Source organism: Phyllostomus hastatus, unplaced genomic scaffold (assembly GCF_019186645.2).
Source record: "Phyllostomus hastatus isolate PE091 unplaced genomic scaffold, TTU_PhHast_1.1 phas_contig_34, whole genome shotgun sequence".
NCBI classification, from domain to species: Eukaryota; Metazoa; Chordata; class Mammalia; order Chiroptera; family Phyllostomidae; genus Phyllostomus; species Phyllostomus hastatus.
Genome location: NW_025333857.1, coordinates 32352566 through 32376263, shown reverse-complemented (window position 1 = coordinate 32376263; position 23698 = coordinate 32352566). Strand labels below are relative to the sequence as shown.

Sequence of the window (23698 nt, the reverse complement as noted above, 5' to 3'; positions counted from 1 at the left end):
GGACAGTGGAATCTGCATGGCCTACAAAACTGCTAGTTCTGCCCTGGCTGGTAATGTTTACTAGTCAGAGCTTCCTGCCTTCAGTATTGTTTCAGAATAAAATGTGAATGAAAGTTTACTATGACCACAAACACAAATTCATGGAAAAGTAGCGCTGATGACCAATGGTAAGGGGAAGGCATTGCTTCCTTATTCCTGGGAGCAGGTGGCAGCCACTCAGCCTCCCGTTCAGAGGGCACCCTAAGGTGAAGGAAGCCTGGGGAACAAAGAAAAGCAGGACTTCTAAAACTTGCATCGGGGTATGTTTGGACTTGGAGAATATTTAAATCTAAAGAAATTTCTTGTATGTATATTTCTTGGGTGCTGAGTGTCATATAACACAACTCCTTGTCAAATCCTTAAAGCACTATGGAAAAGCCATAAAAGCAATGTAGAAAAAGTACCAATAGGATCAGTAGAATATCCCAACATAAGATAAAAATCCATGTTGTTCAAGGGTCAACTGTAATTTAATAAGTAAGCCATGTACACACTTAAAGCAAGTCCAATACACAGGAGTAGACCAGGTCTATAATAGAGAGAGTAAATCATTCACTTCAAAAAAGAATCCCTCAGGTTATGTAGGGGCTTACCCTAGAATTCCTATAACAAGTTCCCAGAAGCTTTAAACTATAATTTGCTATGCAAAAATAGTATTGGCACACAACTTTTTTAAAGGACCTGGCAAATTTCATAAAGGTGGGCAAACCCACATTGCAACATTTGCACACATGATGCCTGGTGCAGAGCCCTCCCTGTCTCCAGCCCCATCAATGCAGCCGAGGGGATGCCTTCCAGACAAATCAAGACAAACGTACCTCTCTGTTTCCTCAATTGATTCCTCAGTGGTTTCCTTATATTCTGGAAAAGTGTCATTCATATCCATGCTGACTTTGCCCACAAATGCCCGCTGCCCAAATTTATCTGAGGCACACAAAAAGAATCTAAAGTCACATGTCTTTCCCACACAGTACCTCTTCTGAGACTTTTAAAACTTAAAATCATTATGAAAACATAGATGAGAATGTTAAAGATGATCCATTAAGAAGAATAACAACAAAACCCCACTAAGATCTGTAAGTAGTAAATAGTCTTCCATCCATTGTTTCAACCACCGCCTCCCCCACCCCCACTTCCAGGCTGGTCAGGCAATAATTGGGTGTTTTGCACCTATTATTCAGCTTTTCCCTTTGCTTACACAGGTTGTCTATATTTTTACTCAAGTCAAAACTATCCTTGTTCCTATATTATCATATGGAGAGGGGACAGCCTCAGGCCCTGGTGAAACACTATTCAACATGTCAAGGTAGACATGTCCACATGTCTACACCTTTTTCTTCTTTATTCCTTCTCTTTTGTCTATGACTCACAACTTCCCTCCCATTTCCTACCATACCACTGTCCCATGGATTGAGTCCCTCTTTATACTTTTCTCCCATTTTACAGAAAAAGCGGCATGGTCTAATGATAAGAAAAAGGGCACCAGAGTTTGATGGCCTTGGTTGGACTTGACTCCTTCCTCTGTTAACTTCCAGGATAGTGGATATTATTTGTTTAAGGTCTAAATAGCTATGTGTCCAGTGTCCTGTGCTATGTGCAGGGTTAAAAGGAACACACCCCGTAGTGTATATAAAGTATCTGGCACATGCTTAGAGAAGATATTGGTGCTATTCTTTACTGTAGCTATGCCAATTTTATTACCTGTAACAAAAATTGTATTTAGTCCTACAAGCAGCTCTTAGCACTGAAGAACCTAGTCCTCTTTAGAGGTTCTAGAGGAATTCTGTTTCAGTTAGGAAGTTCAGTGTACTTTGGGCATTGTTAATTCTTTTTACAGTGTCTCCACTTCTGTTATAAGAATCTTACAGAAGTCTTTCTGCCTCTCTCTTTCCCTGTAATTCATTTTAATAACTGGCTATTAGATTACTCTTTCTTAAAACACCACCTTCATCACATACTTTATCTAGCTCAAAACCTTCTTTGAGTTTTTGATGCATATTCAAAAATGAGAACATGAATGTTGATGCGTATTCTCTCTACAGTCTGAACCATTCCATCCACCCAACCTGCTCACCCACTGCACCCTCCACACAATGAATCCCGCCCCCTGGTTCAGCTACTCTGTTACCTGCTTCCAGTGTCCACTATAGACATTCCTGCCTCCATGACATTGTACATGCCATTTCCCCTGTCTGGAGGACATTTTTCTCTTTTTCCATTTTATCTTTCCTTCAAAGCCAAGTTTTTAAATCTCTTCCCTTCCAGGAAGTCTTCCTAGATGTTCCAGTTCTGAGTTCTCTGTCTCCTCCCAAAACAGCAATAGTTATTTTCAGCATCATGCTTCAGGCCTTTGGCATCAATGATCTTGGTCAGCAAGCAGTAGTGTGATCATATCAGTCAACAGAAATTACTGAGTAAGCTGCTATATGCTAGGCACTTTGTATACAAGTTTCAGAATCATCGACCTAATTCAAGTCCCAGCTGTGCTAATTAGCTGTGTGACTTGGGTATGTTTTGTAACCTCTCTGAGCATCAGTTTATCAATTTGAAACATGAGGATGTAATAACTACCTCAGAAGGCTGTTTGCAACTTAGCTGACATAATCCACGTAGAGTGCTTTGCATGATGCCAGGCATCTTAGTAAGAGTACTACAGATGTTCCTAAAGTTACTAACCAATGTGTGCAGTTATTAATCAATTAGTCCTATCTGTCAGCTCATGGGCAGAAATTATGTTCTGTTTCATCTTGTTCCCAGAAATTTGCACAGTGCCCTGAACCTAATCAATAGCCATATCTTACGTCTGTTGATTATAACACACTATTGCCATCACCAGAATTAATAAACCCACCCTGAAAAGCCCTAAATTAATACACATAATTCTGGAAACAAAAAGCATAAGTAAATAACCAAATTCTTAAATAATAAAAAACATTCAGGGACCACAGTAATACACAGACACCTAATTACCTGCAGGAAATGCAATGCTCAAATTCCAGCAATTAAAAGCCAAGTCTGCCCACAAGAATAACTCACTGCCAGAGATGGTCTGGTTGACTTTGTTGGATGTGCCCATAAATCATGCTTTCATCTCCTCACCTGTAATTTCCGCAAGGAGCAGAGATGAGTCAGTGTAAATTGTTGCAAAGTAGCAAGCTGTGGTTGTTCCATTCTTCAGCGTTCTCCTCTAAAAATAAATCACAAAAACCATGAGTTGCATGTTCCAAGAAAGTCACATGGGGTATACAGATGAAAATAGAATTCTAGTTTTTAATTTGAAAATGTTTTTATTTAAAGGTATGTCATCTCAATATGAAATACAGTTAAGGTAAGTGGCAGTAATGACATTTCAAAAGTGTGAGCTGGAAAAGTTGGTACTTTTGATTTCCTAGATTCACACAGTTCTGTTTTGTAGAATTCATAAAAGGTGATGCTAATTAATTCTTTATCTTTTAGGTTTGTGAAAGGATATGTAAAATTTATTGCATATAGGAGTGAATAAATGAGATTTTTCTGTCTATTACAGCAGAAAAGAATTCAGCCAGATTTCTAGTTCAGACTTCTAGACCAACCCTGGCAGATTGGTCACATATATCTACGTCTCTTCCTGAGCAAATTTCCACTAAAATAACAGTAAAAAAGTACAAAATTTATTACCCAACAAGAAGAACATAAGAAGAGACATGAACAGAAGAAACATTTCAACATCCCCTTGGAAGACAAAGAATATAGACGAGAACCTAAGTGCAATTTAGGAAGAGAAAGAGCGAGAAGCATGTGGTTGTTAACAGGGAATGGGCTCAAAGTCTGTCTACAGATGATGAAGCCCTGGCAGGACCCTCTTCCAAGACGCCTAATCTGTTCCTTGCAAGAGAGATGTACTCTTTGTAGAACTTGGGTAGTATTTAGAGGATAAAAGCCCCAAAGGACAAGATGGGACACGGGCTGAAAAGAAGAGGTTTAAGGGCAAATCTGGCTCATCTCCAGGGTCCCTCAGTCAGCTTTTCCAGATTGCCACATGTATTACACCCACCACTCCTGGCTAGACTGAAGGACTCTTACCTGGAGAAGATGAGTTACTCTACAAGAAAGACATCCTCACAATGACAAGTGGGGCCCACAATTGAAAAGGCTGTTCACTACCTCCACTGTTTCTCCTACACTGAAGTTCACTAGTAAACAAGAACTACCCCCACCCAGATCTTCCAGTTGATACCTTAAGGCATCAAACTTAAGTATGAATATATGCTCAAGCTTCAACAGACACTGAAGGAGAGCTGCTGTGAAAAGGAGAAGAAGGAAAATATTGGAGGAAACAGGATCAGCAAGAGGTGAGATTAAAAAAAATATGATTAACATTCTGAAAGAATTAAAGAAGATATCGCATCCATAAGAACAGAATTCTATGAAAATCAAAGAACAAGAGTTCTACAAAAGTAAAAGTTTGATAAGTAAAATTTAGAAGTCAATAAAAGTGTTGTAGGATAAATTAAAAGAGAATCCCTGAGAGGAGAAACACTTTGAACTTAAACAACAGGGAAGAGCACGCCCATATCTCAGACAGCAGTCTCTACTCTGCAGCAGCCAATTGGTGAAAAAAAGCAAATGAGAGCCCAGTGACGTCAGTCAGTCCCAAAGGACAAGAGAATTTGAAAAGCTGAAATTTTATGTTAATCTTTTCAAATTTTAAGACACTTTGCACGTGAAATAAAATGCATCTGACTGCCAATAGAGGATAATTAGAACCTGTCAGCTACAGACAATGATGAGCTGTCTGTCAGAATCACAAGTCCAGGAGGAAAGCTGATACCATGACACAGATATCAAATTCAATCTCCAGCAACTCCTGAAGTGTCTGCAGCCTGTGTACTCAGTAAATATTTATTGAATGAACACCTGAGGAAGGTGAATGACTAAGCAACAAGAGACATAAATGAACTAAAATTAGTATTCTTAGATAAATAGGACATGATGTTCTTGAAAGAGGACAGGCTATTATAACAGCAGAGTGAATCAATGACTTGCAACATTGGACTATGGTGTTCTTGAAGAATGTGATACAACAGGTGTAAAGAAACTTTTTTGGACTAATAAAAATCTTCTAAAACTGGATTGTGGTGATGGTGGCACATTGAACCTTAAAATTGGTGAATTTGTGATATGTAAATTATATCTCAGTGAAGTTATTTTTAAAAGAAAAAATAATGAGATATAAAAGTATATATAGAAGTATCAACATTTTTCTGATAGGAGTTACAAAAAAAAAAAAGAGAAGACTGAAGGGAAGAATATATTCAGAGAGAAAGAAAAATTCCCTAACTGAAAGACAGACAGGAGTTATCATATTGAATGAACTACATATTAAAGATAATGAACAAAAAAATCTATAAGTGAAATTTTAGAATATCCTGAAGGCCAGCAAATTAGCCAGAATGGAATGAGAATCAGATTGACCCCAGCACATTGGATGCTGATGGGAAAATCATGCCAAATACCATTTTCTCTATGATGAAAGCACACCATTTAAGAGTCAGAACAAAGTGAAACCATTTTTGATAATTCAAGGATTTGAAAGGTTTATCACCCACTTTACTGAAAAAAGAATTATCAGAGCTATATTCCAAGAAAATAAAGAATGAATCTAAGAGAAAGGGGATCCAAACAGCTAATGAAAAAGTAAAACTTGGAGGGGAATCTGGTCAAGATGGATGCATAGGTAATGAAAAAATGAGAAAGGGGATCCAAACAGCTAATGAAAAAGTAAAACTTGGAGGGGAATCTGGTCAAGATGGATGCATAGGTAAACACGGCTCACCTCCTCACTCAACCACAGCATAAGTTACAACTAAAATACAAAACAACTATCACCCAGAATCGTCAGAAAATTAAATAGTATGGAAATCTGATAGCCAAGAAATTAAAGAAGTCATATTCATCAAGATGGGTAGGAGGGGTGGTGACACCAAGATGCTTAGAGACACATGGAGATGTGGAGATGCAGATCAGGCAGTCCCACACCCACGAATGGTGGGTGAAAATTGTAAGAATACCTCAGAAGCAAGGGATCCCAGTCCCACACCAGACCACCCAGCCCAGGTTCCAGTGCCAGGAAGATAAGTCCCCATAACTTTGGGCTGCAAAAACCAATGGGGGTTGGGGCAGCTGAAGAAACTGCAGGATTCTCCAAAGTCTCCTCTTAAAGAGCCTTCAACAACTTAGGACTTACACAGACTCACTTGCCCTGGGCTCCAGCACTAGGGTAGTAGCTGGAAGAACACCAGTGGTATACAGGGAGAATCTGAAGTATCTGGCATCAGGGAAAGTACCTGGGGACAGCTTCTTCATAGACAAAACTCCAGAGGCCAGGCAGCGGTATTGTCCCCTTTCTGAGCACTCCTCCACACACAGAGCACAGAGTAGGGACACAATATCAGACATTCCATCAACCTGGTTTGTACAGGCTGCCCCTCACTGGTAATTACCTAAGGCTCTGTCCCATTGAACTTACTGGTATGTTTTTCTACAATAGGCCATGCTACTAAGATAAGGAGTCAAAGCAGCTGTACCTAATACATAGAAACAAACACAGGGAGGCTGCTGAAATGAGCAGACAAAGAAATATGGCCCAAATGAAAGAATAGAATAAAACCTCAGGAAAAGAACTGAACAATAAGGAGATAAACAATCTATCAGATGCAGAATTCAAAACACTGACTATCAGGATGCTCAAGGAACTCATTGGGTATTCAACAACATAAAAAAAGATCCAGGCAGAAATGAAGTTTACAATAAATGAACTAAAGAAAAATTTACAAGAAACTACCAGTGGAGTGAATGGACCTGAAAATCAAATCAATTATTTGGAACATAAGGAAAAAAAAAATATTCAATTAGAGCAGCAAGAAGAAAAAAGAATTAAAAAAACCAAGGATAGGCTAAGGAGCCTCTGAGACAACTTCAAACATACCAACATTTGAATCACAGGGGTGCTGGAAGGAGAAGAGAAAGAACAAGAAATTGAAAATTTATTTGAAAAAATAATGAAGGAAAACTTCCCTAAATTGTGGAAGGAAATAGACATACAAGCCCAGGAAGCACAGAGAGGCCCAAACAAGATGGGCACAAAGAAGACCACACCAAGACACATCATAATTAAAATCCCAAATGTTGAAGACAAAGAGAGAATCTTAAAAGCAGCAAGGAAAAGTAGACAAAGGAGTTCCTGTAAGATTATCAGTTGATTTCTCAAAAGAAACTTTGCAGTCTAGAAGAGACTGGCAAGAAGTATTCAAAGTGATGAAAAGCAAGGACCTACAACCTAGAGCACTCTATCCACCACAGCTATCATTTAGAATTGAAGGGGAGATAAAGTGCTTCCCAGACAAGGTAAAACTAAAGGAGTTCATCATCACCAAGCCATTATTACATGAAATATTAAAGGGACTTATTTAAGAAAAAGAAGATCAAAACTATGAACATTAAAATAGCAATAATTTCACACCTGTCAACAATTAAATGTAAAAAACAAACTAAGCCAACAAAAAGAATAGAAACAGAATCATAGATATGGAGATCATTTGGGAGGGGGTTATCAGTTGGGAAGGGGAAAGGAGGGAATGGGGGAAAAGGTGCAGGGAATACGAAGTACAAATGGTAGTTACAGAATGGGCAGGGGGATGTTGAGGATAGTATAGGAAATGGAGTAGCCAAAGAACTTATATGCCCGACCCATGGACATGAACCAAGTTGGGAGGAGTTCCTGGAGGGAATGGGGGTACCAGGTGACGGGGGACAAAGGGGGAAAAGTTAGGGCAACTGTAATAGCATAATCAATAAAATATATTTATAAAAGTAAAAACTCATTGTTAAAGTAAGTACAGGTGTTGAAAATAATAAACTGGAATTAAATAAAATGAATTTTAAAATATTAAATTCAAGCATTAAAACTTATTTATGTTCAATTAAGTGGAGATGATACCTAATAAATAAACTGAAACTAAAACCTCAGAAGATATATCACAGGACTTGGTGAAGGGGCCATAACATGAGAAGGGCAGGGTATGTAAGATTCTTGTCTCATTATATGAGAGATATAGAGAAAATGATAGACTTGCTTAATATTTTTAACAACTTAGTCTAATAGAGATGTGAAAAGTGTCCTGTGCAGATATCCATAAAAATTGACCTTTAGTTGTGTCATAAAATAACAGTGAATTAATTGCCAAGAAAAATAATCATAAAAATTACATTCACTAACCAGAGTAAAATAAACTCCAAATTCAAATGGAAGTATAATTAGACGTTTTCTAAATTCTCAAAAATTTAAATACCTTTCTGAAACTTGAGCTTGAAAATGAAATCAAAGTGGGAAATTTCAGCTATTTAGCAATGAGAACAATGAAAATACTACCACTAGAATGGGAGAAAAAGGGAGAAAACTGTACTTGAACAATGATTTAAAAAAGTAGAAAAAATACTACCCATAAATGTCAAAACCTATGGTGCAAAACTGTGGTCTTGATTGCCCATTTGTTGAAATATAGATCTAGAACTGTTTTCTGAGGGAGAAAAAAATGAAAATGTCTTGACAATATTCATGGGTACTGCCTTAGCATAGCACCCCTATGCCTTGCCAGGTGCAGTCTTCAGCCTAAGGACACGTTCTAGTTAACAAATCTTAATTTTTTTTAAAGATTTTATTTATTTATTTTTAGAGAAGGAAGGGAGGGGGAGAGAGAGAGAGAGAGAGAAACATCCATGTGCGGTTGCTGGGGGTTCTGGCCTGCAACCCAGGAATGTACCCTGGCTGGGAATCGAACCTGGGACACTTTGATTCCCAGCCCATGCTCAATCCACTGAGCTATGCCAGCCAGGGCACAAATCTTAATTTTTACACAGCTGTCAACCACACCCTTGGCTCATGCAGTTCTCACAGTGTGTAGTCCTGCTCATAAGCAGAAACATTGGCTGCATGAACTGCAAATACTTGTTGAGAATAACACCCATTTTGTACTCACTGACATCAAATTCTTACCCAAATCCTTGACCTAAGAAATAAAACTTATGGAGCATGGCCTGAAGGACACATATTTCTAGATACTTTCTCTAAACATAAAACACTGGTATACCTGGACCTTTAGATACTATAGTACCTTGACAATATATATATATATATATATTTTGAAACATAGCATATAACTACATTGGAATATTGGGTATAATTTTCTTAAATTTCAGTATGAAAAATAGATATGCTTTATTTCCCTTAACAATTTTTTTTAAATCACACAGACAGTGTAGAACTCAAAACTGATTTCCCTCTGTGGTCAACTGCTAGACACTTAAAGCCAAATCTGTGACAAAAAAACCATGGCATACATTTACCTCTTGGCTTTATTTTATTTTCCCCCTCCTCTTTTTTCCTTTGCCATGATTTTGTGACTCATTTTCTTCTGTTGGATACTATGCAATTTTAAGATATCTCAAACCATTTTTAGAATAATGCAAGGTATTATAAATTTTGAAAATAAAAAGATTTGGTGTGGTTAACACAGTTCATTAACACAATGCACCGGCAATTCCAGACACAGCTTTAGTCCTTCTCAGTTTTTCCGGTGTCATGCAGATGCATGCGAAATATGTAGGATCCACAATTACACTGAATGTCTAATTGAGGCAAGTGTCTAAATGATAGCACTTGTTTTTATTCTTTCAGATTTGAATGATATAAGACCAGAGAACTGGCAGGATAACTGGTCACGAAATGTGGCTTATAATAGTGTCACCATCACATAGCCATCACTTTAGGAGAAAATTCATCAATAGGTCCAACAAAATTGCAGAAATATTCAGACTAAGTGTCCTGAATGATAAGAGGTACTGGTCAGATAAAAAGGTATTTGCAACTTTAATTCTCAATCGCAGAAGCTGTTTCTGGTTGCTAAATGGATTGGACATAGGGTTGGTGTAGAAAGACCAGAAATAATTTTCTAAGAGAGTAAGAGGAAGGATATGTTCAGAGCCTTCAACGTAGGGCTGGCACACAACACACTACAGCCTCTGTTCAGTGACTGAACTAGCATAGTTCCCTCTAGTGGTGATAATGCTGGTCACATTCCCATATGCCCTGTAATGGAAACATCCTATTTTCCCTCCTTGTGAAGCTACCAAAATAGCATGACATCCTTATGATTGCAATTTAAATTTTTAATTTTACATTTCCTTGGGTATTTTTTAAAGCAAACACATAGAGTGCTTACCATATGTCAGGCACTATTCTAAGAGCCTTACAAATATTAACTTGCCTAATTATTGTAACAATTCTGTGAAATAGGCATGATCATTATCTATATTTTTTTACATATGGGGAAGACGAGTTGCAGAACTTTCCAAAGGTTGTGCAGCTATTCCATATGGTCTCCAGAACAGTGTTGTAGATTAACAGGAGTAAGAGAACACACATATGCATTAAACCCAAATTTAGTAAAGTAAAACACTAAAAGTAAAAGACAGAGAGTCATGAGAGCCCACCAGACTGGGGGCTTGGGAATTCGAACTCAAATCCTCTTGTTGCTAGTGACAAGCTCTGTAGTGAGGTGGTCACAAACTCTCTGGGCTGTGAAAGACTGAGAAAATCTCAATGGTCCATTCTAGCCTTAACTGCCTGTGTTTTACACTTAAAATTTGCCCCAAGAAATGAATGTTTCTACAAGTGACCAAACATAGTACACCGAGTCTCACAAGTAGGATACTTACAACAACTCTAGTGTATACTTCTTCTGCAAAATCATTGCTCTTGAATTTGAGTTCCGTAGGAAATGTGTATTTGGTCAGCCACTCCAGAAGCTGCAGGTCCATATGACTCCCAGCAAAGTAATACTGAGGGGCATGGATGTGTGTATCAACCAGTCCGGGCATGAAGAACTCACTGAAAATGAAGATGAGAGAAACAGCATCCTTAGGCATTTTCTGTATCTTTAAATCATGTTTTCTCTTGGCATTGATTGAACTGTTCACCCCCATAGGTTTAGAGCTGAAGCCATCAGATGAATAAATTCTCCTCTTATTTAGAGGTCAAGAAATCAAAATGAAGCTCTGCCCAGAAAGACATAGCTCCTAACTTGAATGTCTGGTATGAGGTTAACCACAGATGAAGAAGGGAGGGAAAAGCACAGCGCTGGACAGAAGCAGAGCAGTCAGAGCACAAGAAAGGAGTGAAGCGGTGCTTTCATTCTATGACTTTGCTCTCACAAGTTAGGGTTGTAAGGCAGGGAAAAAATGATGAGAGAGGTGGTCTTCAAATCTTCTAGAGTCATGCTGAGGAATTAGACACAAGCCACTAAGGATAACTGAAGAGGAGACGTGAAGATACTATTGCAATGCTAGGTGAGGCTTCTGATCACGCCTGCTATTACCCTGATCCACCAATCAATTTTTACTTTTCTATGAACTCTTCTAACAAAAAACCCTGGAAAGATGTTTCTAAGAGTTTTCAGAGGCACTACCCACAGAACTGAGGTAGCCCAGTGCTAAGAGATATTTAAAGCTTTTTTAAAAAAACTATTTCTTGCCCTGGCTGACGGAGCTCAGTGGATTGAGCATGGGCTGCAATCCAAAGTGTTGCAGGTTCGATTCCCAGTCAGGGCACATGCCTGGGTTGCAGGCTATGACCCCCAGCAACCGCGCATTCATATTTCTCTCTCTTTCTATCTCCCTCCCTTCCCTCTCTAAAAATAAATAAATAAAATCTTTAAAAAAAAAACTATTTCTGTTCATCAGTATTTATTGTGTTTAATGTCATCGTAACAGATATTTGTTAAAAGATACTATGTACCACCATCACCCCAAATAAATACTATATTTTTTATATATATAAAGCATTTGAACTCAAAACTTGACCTAACAAAAAATTCCTTATACTACCAATTCAAATGTATACCACCTCAGTAGAAAACAAATAAAGACATGGGTATCTATAAATGCTTTATTTTTTTTAAATGATAACTGGAAACAATAATGATAATGACGATGGTGACAACAGGTAATGTTTACTGAAGATGTACATGTACTGGACACTGGGCACAGCATTCTATATGCACCATCTTATTTTTTTAGTACAGGGGTTTAGTATATACATTCTTGACTCAGGCTGCCTGATTTTGAATTCATGCCCAACCATAAACCAGCAGTGGGATATTCAACATGTAATTCAATCTCACTGTGGATCAGTGTCCCCTATGTAAAGTGGAGATAGGAGTGCCATGAACAGGGCTGTTGTGAGGAATGAGTTAGCATGTGTAAAAACAGTACTTAGAGGATGGAAAACACTCAAAAAATATTAGTTGTGATGATGATGTAATACAACAAATCTATGAAGTAATATTGTTATCTTCATTTACATAAGAGTAAACTGCAGCTCAGGAAATTTAACTAGCTTGAAAAAAGTAATTATTCAGCTAGTCAACTAGATTCAAACCATGGCAGTTGTCAGTGACTCAGGACCCTTGGCCATTACTCTCCATGTGTCAGAACTGTTCGTTCAATTTCAAAATGAAGAGTAGTGACAACATGTGAGCAAGGCAAAAAGGCAGTGCTGAGGGGGCATGCAGAGAGGGAGGGTGAAATATGAATTCCCTGTAGGTGTTAGTCACTGACCTCTTCAATCCTTGTGTCTCTACCACCATAAAATGGAATGGAAGTGTGACTTCCTCAAATACTTGAATTGTTCAATTAAATATTATTTCCCAATTTTCTAATATGTTTTAAAATCTCTACTAAGCTTTGTGGAGTTTTTAGAGAAAGAAGGCATCTTGTTGTCCTCAAAGAGATTATAACCTAGTTAGGAGATTAGGGGTGAGTAAGGGCTTGTGTGTATGTGTGTGTGTGTGTGTGTGAGAGAGAGAGGGAGAAAGAGAGAGAGAGAGAGAGACAGGAGGTATAAAAAAAGGGATACGTATAGTGGTCAAAGTATAAAGGGTTTAAGTGAGCAATTTCATGCCTAGTAATTTACCCAAATGAAATAGTAAAAAAAGAATGTTCATAGCAGCTTCAAATTGGAAACAATCTAAATACCACAGGAAAATGGATAAACTTTGGTATATTAATACAATGGAATATTATTCAGTGGTGAAAAAGAATGAACTACTTACTGCTATATATAACAGTGTGAGTGCATCTCAGAAACATTATGATAGGTGGAAAAGTCCAGACACAAAAGAGCACATATTGAGTTATCCCATTTACATGATATTCAAAAACAGGCAGAAGTAATCTATGTGACAGAGACCAGACGGGGTTGTCTATGGGGGCTGGAGTGTGACCAGAGGGGCACAAGGCAATTTTCTGGGATGAGAGGAATCTTGATTGGCATGTTGGTTACATAGGTATATATTTATAAAGCTTTATTAAATTATACCTAAGACCTATGCATTTTACTATATTAAATGTTTTCTAAATAATAACAATAGAAAACTTTTTTTAGAAAGGGTCTTGAATACTCAACTTAGTGAATCAACCTATATTTGTTATTCTATAGCCAAGAGTAAGGAAATCATGAGGATGTGCATTTCTCTATTTTTTATTTTCTTGGTAGAACTGTCACATATTAAACATCTGGTTTAGAAGATCTGATGGTGGCAGGCATGTGTGAAAAGACTCTTTCAATCTCTAAAACATGAGATTTCTGAATAGAGATTATGGTGACAGAAAAAAAGGAAATGAATATGAGAGAAAGAACTTCATCTTTAATTAAGAAGCAAAGGAGAGAAATGAGTCAAAGAGAGTAAGTTTTGAGCATGTGAGGCTGAACATATGACATAAAGTCAAAGAATTTAGAAGAAAATCCCATTTGAGGGAACGGTGATGTCATATTAAGCCTTGAGTCAAAGTACGACCCTCAAGTTTTTTAAAAGCAATTGGAAATGTGAGGTAAGAGGTCACAGAAGAGCTAAAGATAGGATTCAGATATGAGTCTCCTCGGTGTAGGTAACCCTAGAAGCTGGTGGGGCCAGAGGTTTCTGTAGAGGGAAGAACAGAACTAAAACTTGAACATTCCTCTCCTTTTTCCCCTCTTTAGCAGTTGGACACAACAAGGTTTATTTGGGCCGCTTGTTTTTTTAATTGAATTTATTGTGGTTTTAAGTGTACAGTTTTATAATACATCACCTGAATATTGTATTGTGTGTTCACCACCTAAAGCTTAATTTCCTATCACCATTCGTCTCCTGTTTAGCCTCTTCTACCTCTCTCCACCCTGCTTTCCCTCTGGTAATCACTATACTATGAGCTTGTTTTATTTTTACTTTTTTGCTTAATTCCTTCACCTATTTTGCCTAGCCCCCTAATCACCCTCTCCGCTGATAGCTGCGTATCTGTTCTCTGTATCTATCAGTGTGTTTCTGTGTTTATTTTGTTAATTAGATTCCATGTATAAGTGAAATCATATGGTATTTGCCTTTCTTTGACTGGCTTATTTCACTTAGCATAATACTCTCCTGACCCATCCACTCTGTCACCAAAGGTAAGATGTCCTTCTTTTTAACATCTGCGTATTCCATTGTGTAAATAAATGTACCAGGGCTTTTTTAGCCACTCATCTATTGATCGGCACTTGGGCTGCTTCCAAATCTTGGATATCACAAATAGTACTGCAATGAACATAGGAGTATAAATATTCTTCCACAATAGTGTCTTTGAGTGTATTCCAAGAAGTGGAACAAAATCTGAAATGAACCCACTAGAAGAAATCAACAGCAGGTTGGATAAAACTGAGGATTGAAGCAGTGATCTAGAGAATGAAATAACAGAAAACACCTGTTCACAGGTGAGGTTAATATTCAGGACAGACTTACATCACAGTGTACGAGGCAGAATTGTTTCTAGCAGGATCTGGTGAGTCAACCACAAGAAACAGATTTTGAACAAATTATTAAAAAACTACTAAAAGCACTTGGAACATAAAATCACAGCTCAAATGCACTTTCAGAAATAGGTCTTACCAACTAACCATGCCATCAGAGCAATTGCTCCCCAAAGTGCCCTCCTACCCTCCCAACAATTACCTCTACCTTGCTTTATTTCCTCTACAGAAGGTATACCACCCATCACTATCATGCTTACGTATCCGTGCACTTGTTCACACTCTGTGTTCCCCAGGGGCTGTCAACTCTGCGAAGGCAAAGACTTAGTAAACGATTTTCACCCCCAGATCCTAGTCTGTGTACATACTAAGCTCAACAAATATTTGCTGAAGGATTACACAAACAACGGCAGCCTCTAGTACTCAAAACTTTTATCGTGTCCTTCAGCTTCCCCTCTTTATCTGTCTCCTCCTTCACACCTCACACCTTAAAGAATTTAAAAAGCCTCTCTGTCTCTCGAGGCATCTTTCTTATCATTTGAGACGAGTTAATGGCATCCACAAAGGGGGAGAAGTTGGTGATGACTTACTGGCGGCTCAGTTCTCTGATATCACATGGCTTGAAGGACCATTCTTTGGCCAGCTTTTCTTGTTGAGATGCTTCTTCTAAAAACACTATCTTTAAAATAAAGAAAGGAAAGAATCACAAATTAATGAACCATACATAGTCACTCATTGCTACTAAATACATAAATCTTTTTAAAAGAGATACTGTAGCTGAGTTAATTTTAAAAAGTATTTGATACCAAGTGGGATTGAGTTTAGAGGCAAAAGGCAGTTGCTTGCCTTTGGCTGCCCAGCAAAGTAAACTGCATGTTATTTCTCCTTTTCTGGCATTCTGTAGGTATAAATAAGACTTCAAAAATTCTGATTTGAAGATACAGGGTGTTTAAAATGGTTAACTGACATTTATTTCTTCCCCACCCCTGACAAGGATTAAAGAAAACAGTTGTTTATAGAAAGTATACCTCACTGCAGAGGACTAAGAGATTTTTGTTAGGCTATTATGGGAAACTCAAGTTCAGAGTACTGCAGTAGTGCCTGATGGGGTAATTTATTAACACTAATAATTGCTCATAGTTGCCTGACAATTGAGTTTTAGCATGTACTAGGTTGATGTTCTGATAGTAGTCGTCTGCAGTATTCTTCTAGTACTACGTCACAGACATGAACATAGCGATTGCTTCTATTAGATTTGTGAGGTCTGAAACCCATGGGCCGAAGGTTGGAAACCTCGATGGTCTCTTAATCTCTCTTGGTCTGGTTTCCCCTCTGCAAACAGGGGGTAACACCAGTACACACTTTACAAGGCTATTGTGAGGCCTTGCGATCATTTCAGTAAAGAAGTTAGCACACCCTTGGAATGTGTTAAATGCTAGATACATTATACCTGATGCTGATAATTTAAGTATAGTGTGATTGCTTTCTCTATAAAAATGGCTTGCAAAGCAAGACAGGGCAAGGAAAAAATGCCTTGTTTCATTTTTTAAAAATGCAATACTGTGAGAAAAATCATTTCATGGAACATGAAATGCTGAAAAAAACTGTAGATAAAATGTATCTAATTAATCAGAAGGCAATATACTGCAAAAAATAATTTGTAGAACTAAAATAAAATAAATGTTAACTTTCTTATTCATTAAAGCTACCCTTTCTAAAAAATTAGAATATTTTTAGAAGAGAAAATGAAGACGTAATTTCTACAAATAAGGAAAAGTAATTTGATGATTCAAAAAATATATTCAAATAAATAAATATCAAAGCAGACACAAAATTAATCAAAACCCACAAAACAATTTATTACTATATCTCAGAACTGATTTACTATTAAAACAATTAATAATAAAATATTTGTAAAACATGATATTTCCACATTTGAAAATACATTTGAAATAAATGACTTTGAGAGAAATATAAATGATCTAACTATATTCCAGAGAGGTAGGAAAACTGAATGAACTAACTCTAGAAGAAACTGAGAAGTTTTACTAACTCTTTAGGAAATCATATGGTTCAGAACCATGCTGCCTATTAGAAATATTACGTCCGTCACAAATGCACATGTAACTTTAACTTTTCTAATAGCCACACTAAATGTTTGAGACAAAACAGGTAAAATTAATTTTAAAATGTTTTATTTAACAGCATAGGTGGCCATGATAAAAGATTAGCATGCCGACAAGAATCAACATAAAGTTATTAATTTTATTTTGCTGGGGTTATTTAGTCTTTAAATTCCTGGGTGTGTTTTGCATTTGCATTTAAAGTATATTTCAACTGGGTAACTAAATTTTCATCAAAAATATTTTATCTCCCAGTCAGTGTACATGCCTGGGTTGCAGGCCATGACCCCCAGCAACCACACATTGATGTTTCTCTCTGTCTCTCTTTCTCCCTCCCTTCCCTCTCTAAAAAATAAATAAATAAAGTCTTTAAAAATATATTTTATCTTATACTTAGATTTTATATAATTTACAAAAAGTAGATTCACATACCCAGATTGATCCAAAAGCACTTAAAAGATTTCCAAAACTGAGATGACTATCAATTCTTAAGTGGAAAATTAAATTTAAAATAAAAAACAAGAAATTACAAAAATTAAAACTTTAATTCATAGTCTTGCCACATCTCAAGTGCTTAACATACTACATTGAACAGCACACATTTAGAGAATTTCTCAGCTAATTTCTTTCCAGCTTACAAAGAACGGATAATATCTGTGCAGGGTAAAGAGCCCCAGGGCATGGAAAAGAGTACACACCTCTCCATTTTTACAAAATCAGCATAATCCTCATACGAAACCTGATAAAGTATACACAACACATTCATAAACACATACATGCAAACAGAGAGCAAAAATTATAAGCCAATGTCATCTGTTATTTAATAAAATAGATGCAGAAATAATCCCAATGATAAAAAAGCAAAAGTAATTAAAATAGTAATTTAGAATGTCTGCAACATGTAAGCCTCAATTATTCTAACCAAACAAGACATACCTTTTATCAATTTACAGCAGATTTTTATTAGTTAGGCAAGAGCCCAACTCCTTAAAGACCACTAGAATAAACCCACCCACTGTCTTTCCTGTTACCTTCAGCGGACATTCAAGCTAGAATTCACCTGCTCCTCATGTAAACACCAAGGATCTTGATCTGTATCATTATTTTCATTAAAGCTCCATCCTTCTTGTCCCTGACTGAGCTCCCACTACTCTCCACTTACCAAAACCCTTCACTGTGACCTTCTATTTCTGCCCTTCCCCTCTGCCTTCAATGTAAGTTCTGAGTTTCTCCCTCCTAATAGCTGGGGCTCTATGCTGAGGACATGGCTTCCCCACTGCTTCTCAAATGGCAGGTATTCACACACCAGGCTCAGGCAATGAGTTTGGTGCATTATGTAGCCACCATGGCCATTTCCAAACCATTTATCCCGTAGCTCCTTGTAAATAAAGAAGGCTCCTTCAGCTTTCAAGAGCATCTTTTGATTCTTTTTGTTGTTCTCCTGTACCAACCTTTCTTTCATTGCTCAAACCTGTTGACGCCTGCCTCACACCCTTTCTTTAAGCCCTTTCTTCCTTATAATATCAACATGGACAACCCTTTTGACACCATGGCCTACTATTTCCATGAACTTCACATTATAACTGTCCCACCTCCAAAACTCCCAATTCACACATCTGATCACAATTTCTTCTTTTACTTGTTTGCCATTTCAACTCCAACCAATCTTCCACCTGAAAAAGCCCTCCCTTTATGTTCTCCCCTCCACTTTTTCTCAATCCATTAGCAGTCTTCTCTCACCATTTCCCTTGTACAGTTTGAATTCTACCATGTATTACTTCATACTGCTTATGACTTGTAGTCAACATACATCTAATAAAAGTTCAACCCTAACTAAAAGCAACTGTCTCCTTCTCTGGGGGGTACATTATAGATGGAATATGTTGGGAACCGCCCTGACTGGTATCAGAAGCTGAAACCCCCGCCTAAGCTAAGGCTAAGGGAACGCCCTTGGAACTGTAAGCCGGCAAGGAGATAAAAGCTTATCTCCCTGGCAGGAATGCTGCTTCTGCTGCTGAACCCCAAAAAGCTTGGTCAGTTAGCCAAAGACGGGTAAGATTCCCCATGGGGGGAACAACCCAAGCCAGGCACGATCACTTTGGGAGGCCCCCCAAAAGAAGGACTTGGGGGGCTGCAGCAAAAAGGGGTGATGGACCCTCACTCCTCGGCTTTGACAAAGTCTGAGTTCTCAGCGTCCATCCGGAAGAAAATCTCCTTATCTCTCGGTGGCCTTAGTTCCCGTGCTTCACCTAAGCCTGAAACAATGACAGGGTAGTACAGCTCGGTACTGGGAAGTGCGGATTTCCCAGGGTGATCAGGCCTAAGAAAGAACATGTAAATTACTGTGAAACCTTCTTTGTTTGGAATGCTCTCAGTTGAATGAGAAGGGTCTTAGGAGGAAGCTAGTTTGTTCCTCAGCCTTACAGCTCTTTGACCCCCAACTCAATAGACGGGCAGAGTTCTTTGTTTTCTATAGTTCCTTACTTCCCCAAATGAGTACTGTACTTTACCTGAATTATTATGCAAAATGAGCCCAATAAAAGCAGGTATGGACGGTAAATCAGCGCGCTCCCCACTAGGGGGGTGGCCATTTCGTCCCTACTTCCCCACAGAAACTAGTCTGTCTCTGTGCATGTGTCGTTATTTCTCGCGTGTTTATCGTCGAGCCATCCACAGCGTTCCGTGGTCACTGCTGGCCGGTGACCCACGCGCAACAGGAATAACCAAGCATTAGGCTCAAATGTGCTCCTACCAATGCCTGTGCCTGACATCCAAAGATATTTCTCTAGCACTGTAGTCTTTACTTTCAAGAAAACTTATAGGAGACCTAATTGCTTATTCACTGAGAGATTATTAAAAATATTTTGATGATAGATTAATATATAGTTTTTATTCAAATAACTCAGAAGGAGTTCAAAGAATAGAGAGATATTGCTATAAGAAACTCCTCCCACCCTCATCTTTGATTTATGTGAAAATAATTCTCAGCATTTACTTCTATAAAAATAAAAAATAAGAAAAAATAATGGTGCTTGTATTCCATTCATTCTACCAAGTAACACTCATATATGGATATATTTATATAGTTGGAGAAAAATAAAACAGATTTTTAATTTCACATTTAACAAATTATCTTTCAATATGTTAAATGTGAATATATATTTTTAAATTTCCTTATGGACCCAGGAAATTTTAAATATTTAAATGTATGCACACAGTTTAATTGCACTGGTTGATCAATAAAACTAGATGTTATTAGCATTACTCTGTAAGGAAAGTAGAATATAACTAGTAATTCAAGAAAAGAAAAGTACTATATAGCATTTTAGATCATTAAAGACAGGTAAGCTCATGATTTTTAGAATAGTTTAAGGTAGATACAAAATCATTACATTTTCACTCCATTAAATATATTTTTAAAATAATGTCACAATAATGTCAGAGTTCCCATCAACAGATGAATAAAGAAATAGTACATATATGCAATGAAGTATGACTCAGCCATTAAAAAAAGAATGAACTTTTGCCACCTAGAATAACATGGATGGACCTAGAAGGTATTGTGCTGAGTGAGAAAAGTCATACAGAGAAAGACAAATGTCATATGATTTCACTCAAATGTGGAATCTGAAGAAAAGCAAAATAAACAAGCAAATAGGCTAGAAACAGACTCACAGATACAGAGAACATTTTGACAGCTGCCAGATGGAAGGAAGATTGGGAGAATGAGTGAAAAAGGTGAAGGGATTAAAAAGTACAAGCTGGTAATTGCAGAATAGTCATGGGGATGTAAAGTACAATACAACATAGAGAATATAGTCAATACTATTGTGACAACTAAGTATGGTATCAATGGGTACTACCCTTATCAAGTTTATCACTTTGTACGTTATATATACTATACATCTAATCACTGACTTGTACACCTGAAACTAATGTAATATTGTACATAATCTGTAACTTAATAATAAAAAATATTTTTTCTTTTTTTAAAGATTTTATTTATTTATTTTTAGAGAGGGAAGGGAGGGAGAAAGAGAGAGAAAAACATCAATGTGTGGTTGCTGGAGGCCATGGCCTGCAACCCAGGCATGTGCCCTGACTGGGAATCGAACCTGGGACACTTTGGTTCGCAACCCACACTCAATCCACTGAGCTACACCAGCCAGGGCTAAAAAATATTTTTAAAAATGTAATGTCAGAGTTCAATTTTAGCATGTGTATATCTACAATTTGCCAGAAATTATGAACTTTATAGATATTTGAATTTAATAAAAATTATGTACATCAGCTTTTAAAATATGAAAGCACATAAAGCTTTTCAAAAGTCTTTTAGGGGCACATTAGCAAAAAACGTGTGAAGCATTTCTCTAGTCAACTTGTATTCTAGCCTTTTACTTTGATGATTTTAAACCCACTCTCTCTTCAAATCTCTGCCCCCAGTGACCCCAAAAATGTACACTATACATATACAATACTGAAAAATTGAAAATAATTTCAAATCAGTCACTGAGGGATTGGTTAAATACAAGTAAACACTGCAGGAGTTAAAGTGACAGTGAGGACGTATATGCATTGAATGGAAAATTATCCTCAATACAATCTTAAGATGTTTTTTAAAATGAAGCTTGTTAAATAACATGAGTGGTATGATCATATGTTTTATAAAAATATGGTGTGTTGGGTCTAAATGTTGACAGTGGATAATATCTCTTTATAATGGGTTTGGGGGTAATTTTTGCTTTCATCTGTACACTTTTACAATTTTAGATTCAAAATTGTTAATAATAGTTTTATTTTATTTTATTTTTTAAATGTGAAGATGCTATCATTATAACTCCTACTTTTTTTTTAAGATTTTATTCATTTATTTTTAGTGAGGGAAGGGAGGGAGATAGAGAGAGAGAAACATCAATGTGCGGTTGCTGGGGGTCATGGCCTGCAACCCAGGCATGTGCCCTGACTGGGAATCGAACCTGCAACACTTTGGTTCGCAGCCCGTGCTCAATCCACTGAGCTACGCCAGCCAGGTAAATGTTTTATTTTAGATTAAACTTTAAAGTCAATTCCATTTTAAATGTATATAAAAATGTAACATAAAAAATATATAAATACATAATCTCCACTCATAGAGCCTAAAGTTGGGTAGCTAAGACACACAGATAGACAATGAACCAGATGAGGAAGGAATGGTGACAGTGCAATAGGCCCCTCAGTTCTGATGTACAGACAGCAGGCATGGTCGGTGAAGGTTTCAAAGAAGGGCAGAACTTCAACAGTGATGGATAGGATTTGACATTTGATGGGTACCCAGGACTAAAGAGAGAGGGATGGAAGAGGTAAATAATGATAGAAGCAGAGGCACAAAGGCCAAAAGCCACAAGATGTGTTATAGATGTGAGTGTACTTTATAACAGCAGGGCACTGAATTAGGGAAAACTTCAATTCACAAATCAAGTATTTCATCGACTTTTTTCTTGCTTTTATTCATGTATTAACTCAACAATTACTGCCCAAGTGCCCCTTGTGTGAGAAGCAATATTCCAGGAAGTAGGAACAATAAAGTAATAGATGAATATAAGATATATTACATATAAAATGAGTACTATGATAAAAAATAAAGCAAGGTAAATAGATGAAATAAAAAGTGGGGTGTGGTCTTTCTGAAAAATAATTTTGAGCACAAGTTTGTGTGAAGGGAGGGAGTGAACCACTAGGGTATTTTGAGAAAAGTATTCCAGAGAGAATAATCACTACAAAGTCCCCAATATGCATATTTAAATTAGATGCTTGGCATGTTTTAAAACATCAGGGAGTTGAGTGGGATAAAATACAAGAAATAGAAGAAAGAGTGCTAGATAGCTTTGTAGGTCATGGTACAACCTTGAGATTTATTTTTAAGAAATTTCTAAAAATATTTTGGAAAACAAATATGGCAAAGATACAAAATAAAGAAAACATCATTGATGTTTTCTTTATGGGGCAATGGGTCTTTTAACCTGAAGTTACCTGGGTTTATGTGGCCGTTCATTCAGTTATTCAACCATTCACTAGAAAGAGTGCCTATTATGGCCCACAGGCTTCCTCACAGGCCACAGTCTAGGTGGTCTGTCAAGCACATACAGCAGTCACTAAAACACAAATTTCATAAAATCGTACAGTCATAATGGTGCCAGCTGGTAGGAACCTTTTCATCTAACCCTCTTATTTTCCAGATGAGGAAACTGAATCCCTTCTGTTAAGCAAATGACTCCAAGTGCTCTCTTACTTGAAACTGGGAATATTTAGGATGAGCGAATGATGAGAATGTCAAGAATACCAAAGCCAAAAGAGATGAGTAATGACTAACAGCTAAAGGAAAAAAAAAATCTCTGCAAGATAGAGGCTTCAAACACCAGATGGCAAATTTGGACAAGAGGCTTGTTGCCATGGAACAGAGTAAACCACTCTTCGGGCCATTGTTAAATAGCTCAGCCATCCAACAAAACAAGGTAACATGTATACACTCGTGTTGCAACCCATTACACAAAATTGACTCTTAGTTACTGCAATGGGAGACAAAATCAGGTTTTAAAAATGGAGGTCTCAAGATTTCTGAAGCTTTTGGACAAAGATGAAAATTACCACATTAGCTCAATTCACCTGAAACAGATTAATGGAAAAGAAAGAAGACGTGAGA

At 37.3% G+C, this 23698-nt stretch overlaps 1 protein-coding gene across 1 annotated transcript in view; it reads right to left on the bottom strand.

Annotated features, from left to right (window-relative positions):
- GDA (guanine deaminase) overlaps positions 1-23698 on the bottom strand; it is an 86782-nt gene that overhangs the window by 21975 nt on the left and 41109 nt on the right. The window contains exons 2-5 of the mRNA XM_045840688.1: positions 15487-15575; positions 10795-10966; positions 3139-3226; positions 858-963 (exon numbers count right to left, since the gene is read on the bottom strand). Of these exons, the coding sequence (XP_045696644.1) occupies positions 858-963; positions 3139-3226; positions 10795-10966; positions 15487-15575 (455 nt within the window). The remainder of the gene's footprint in view (positions 1-857; positions 964-3138; positions 3227-10794; positions 10967-15486; positions 15576-23698) is intronic.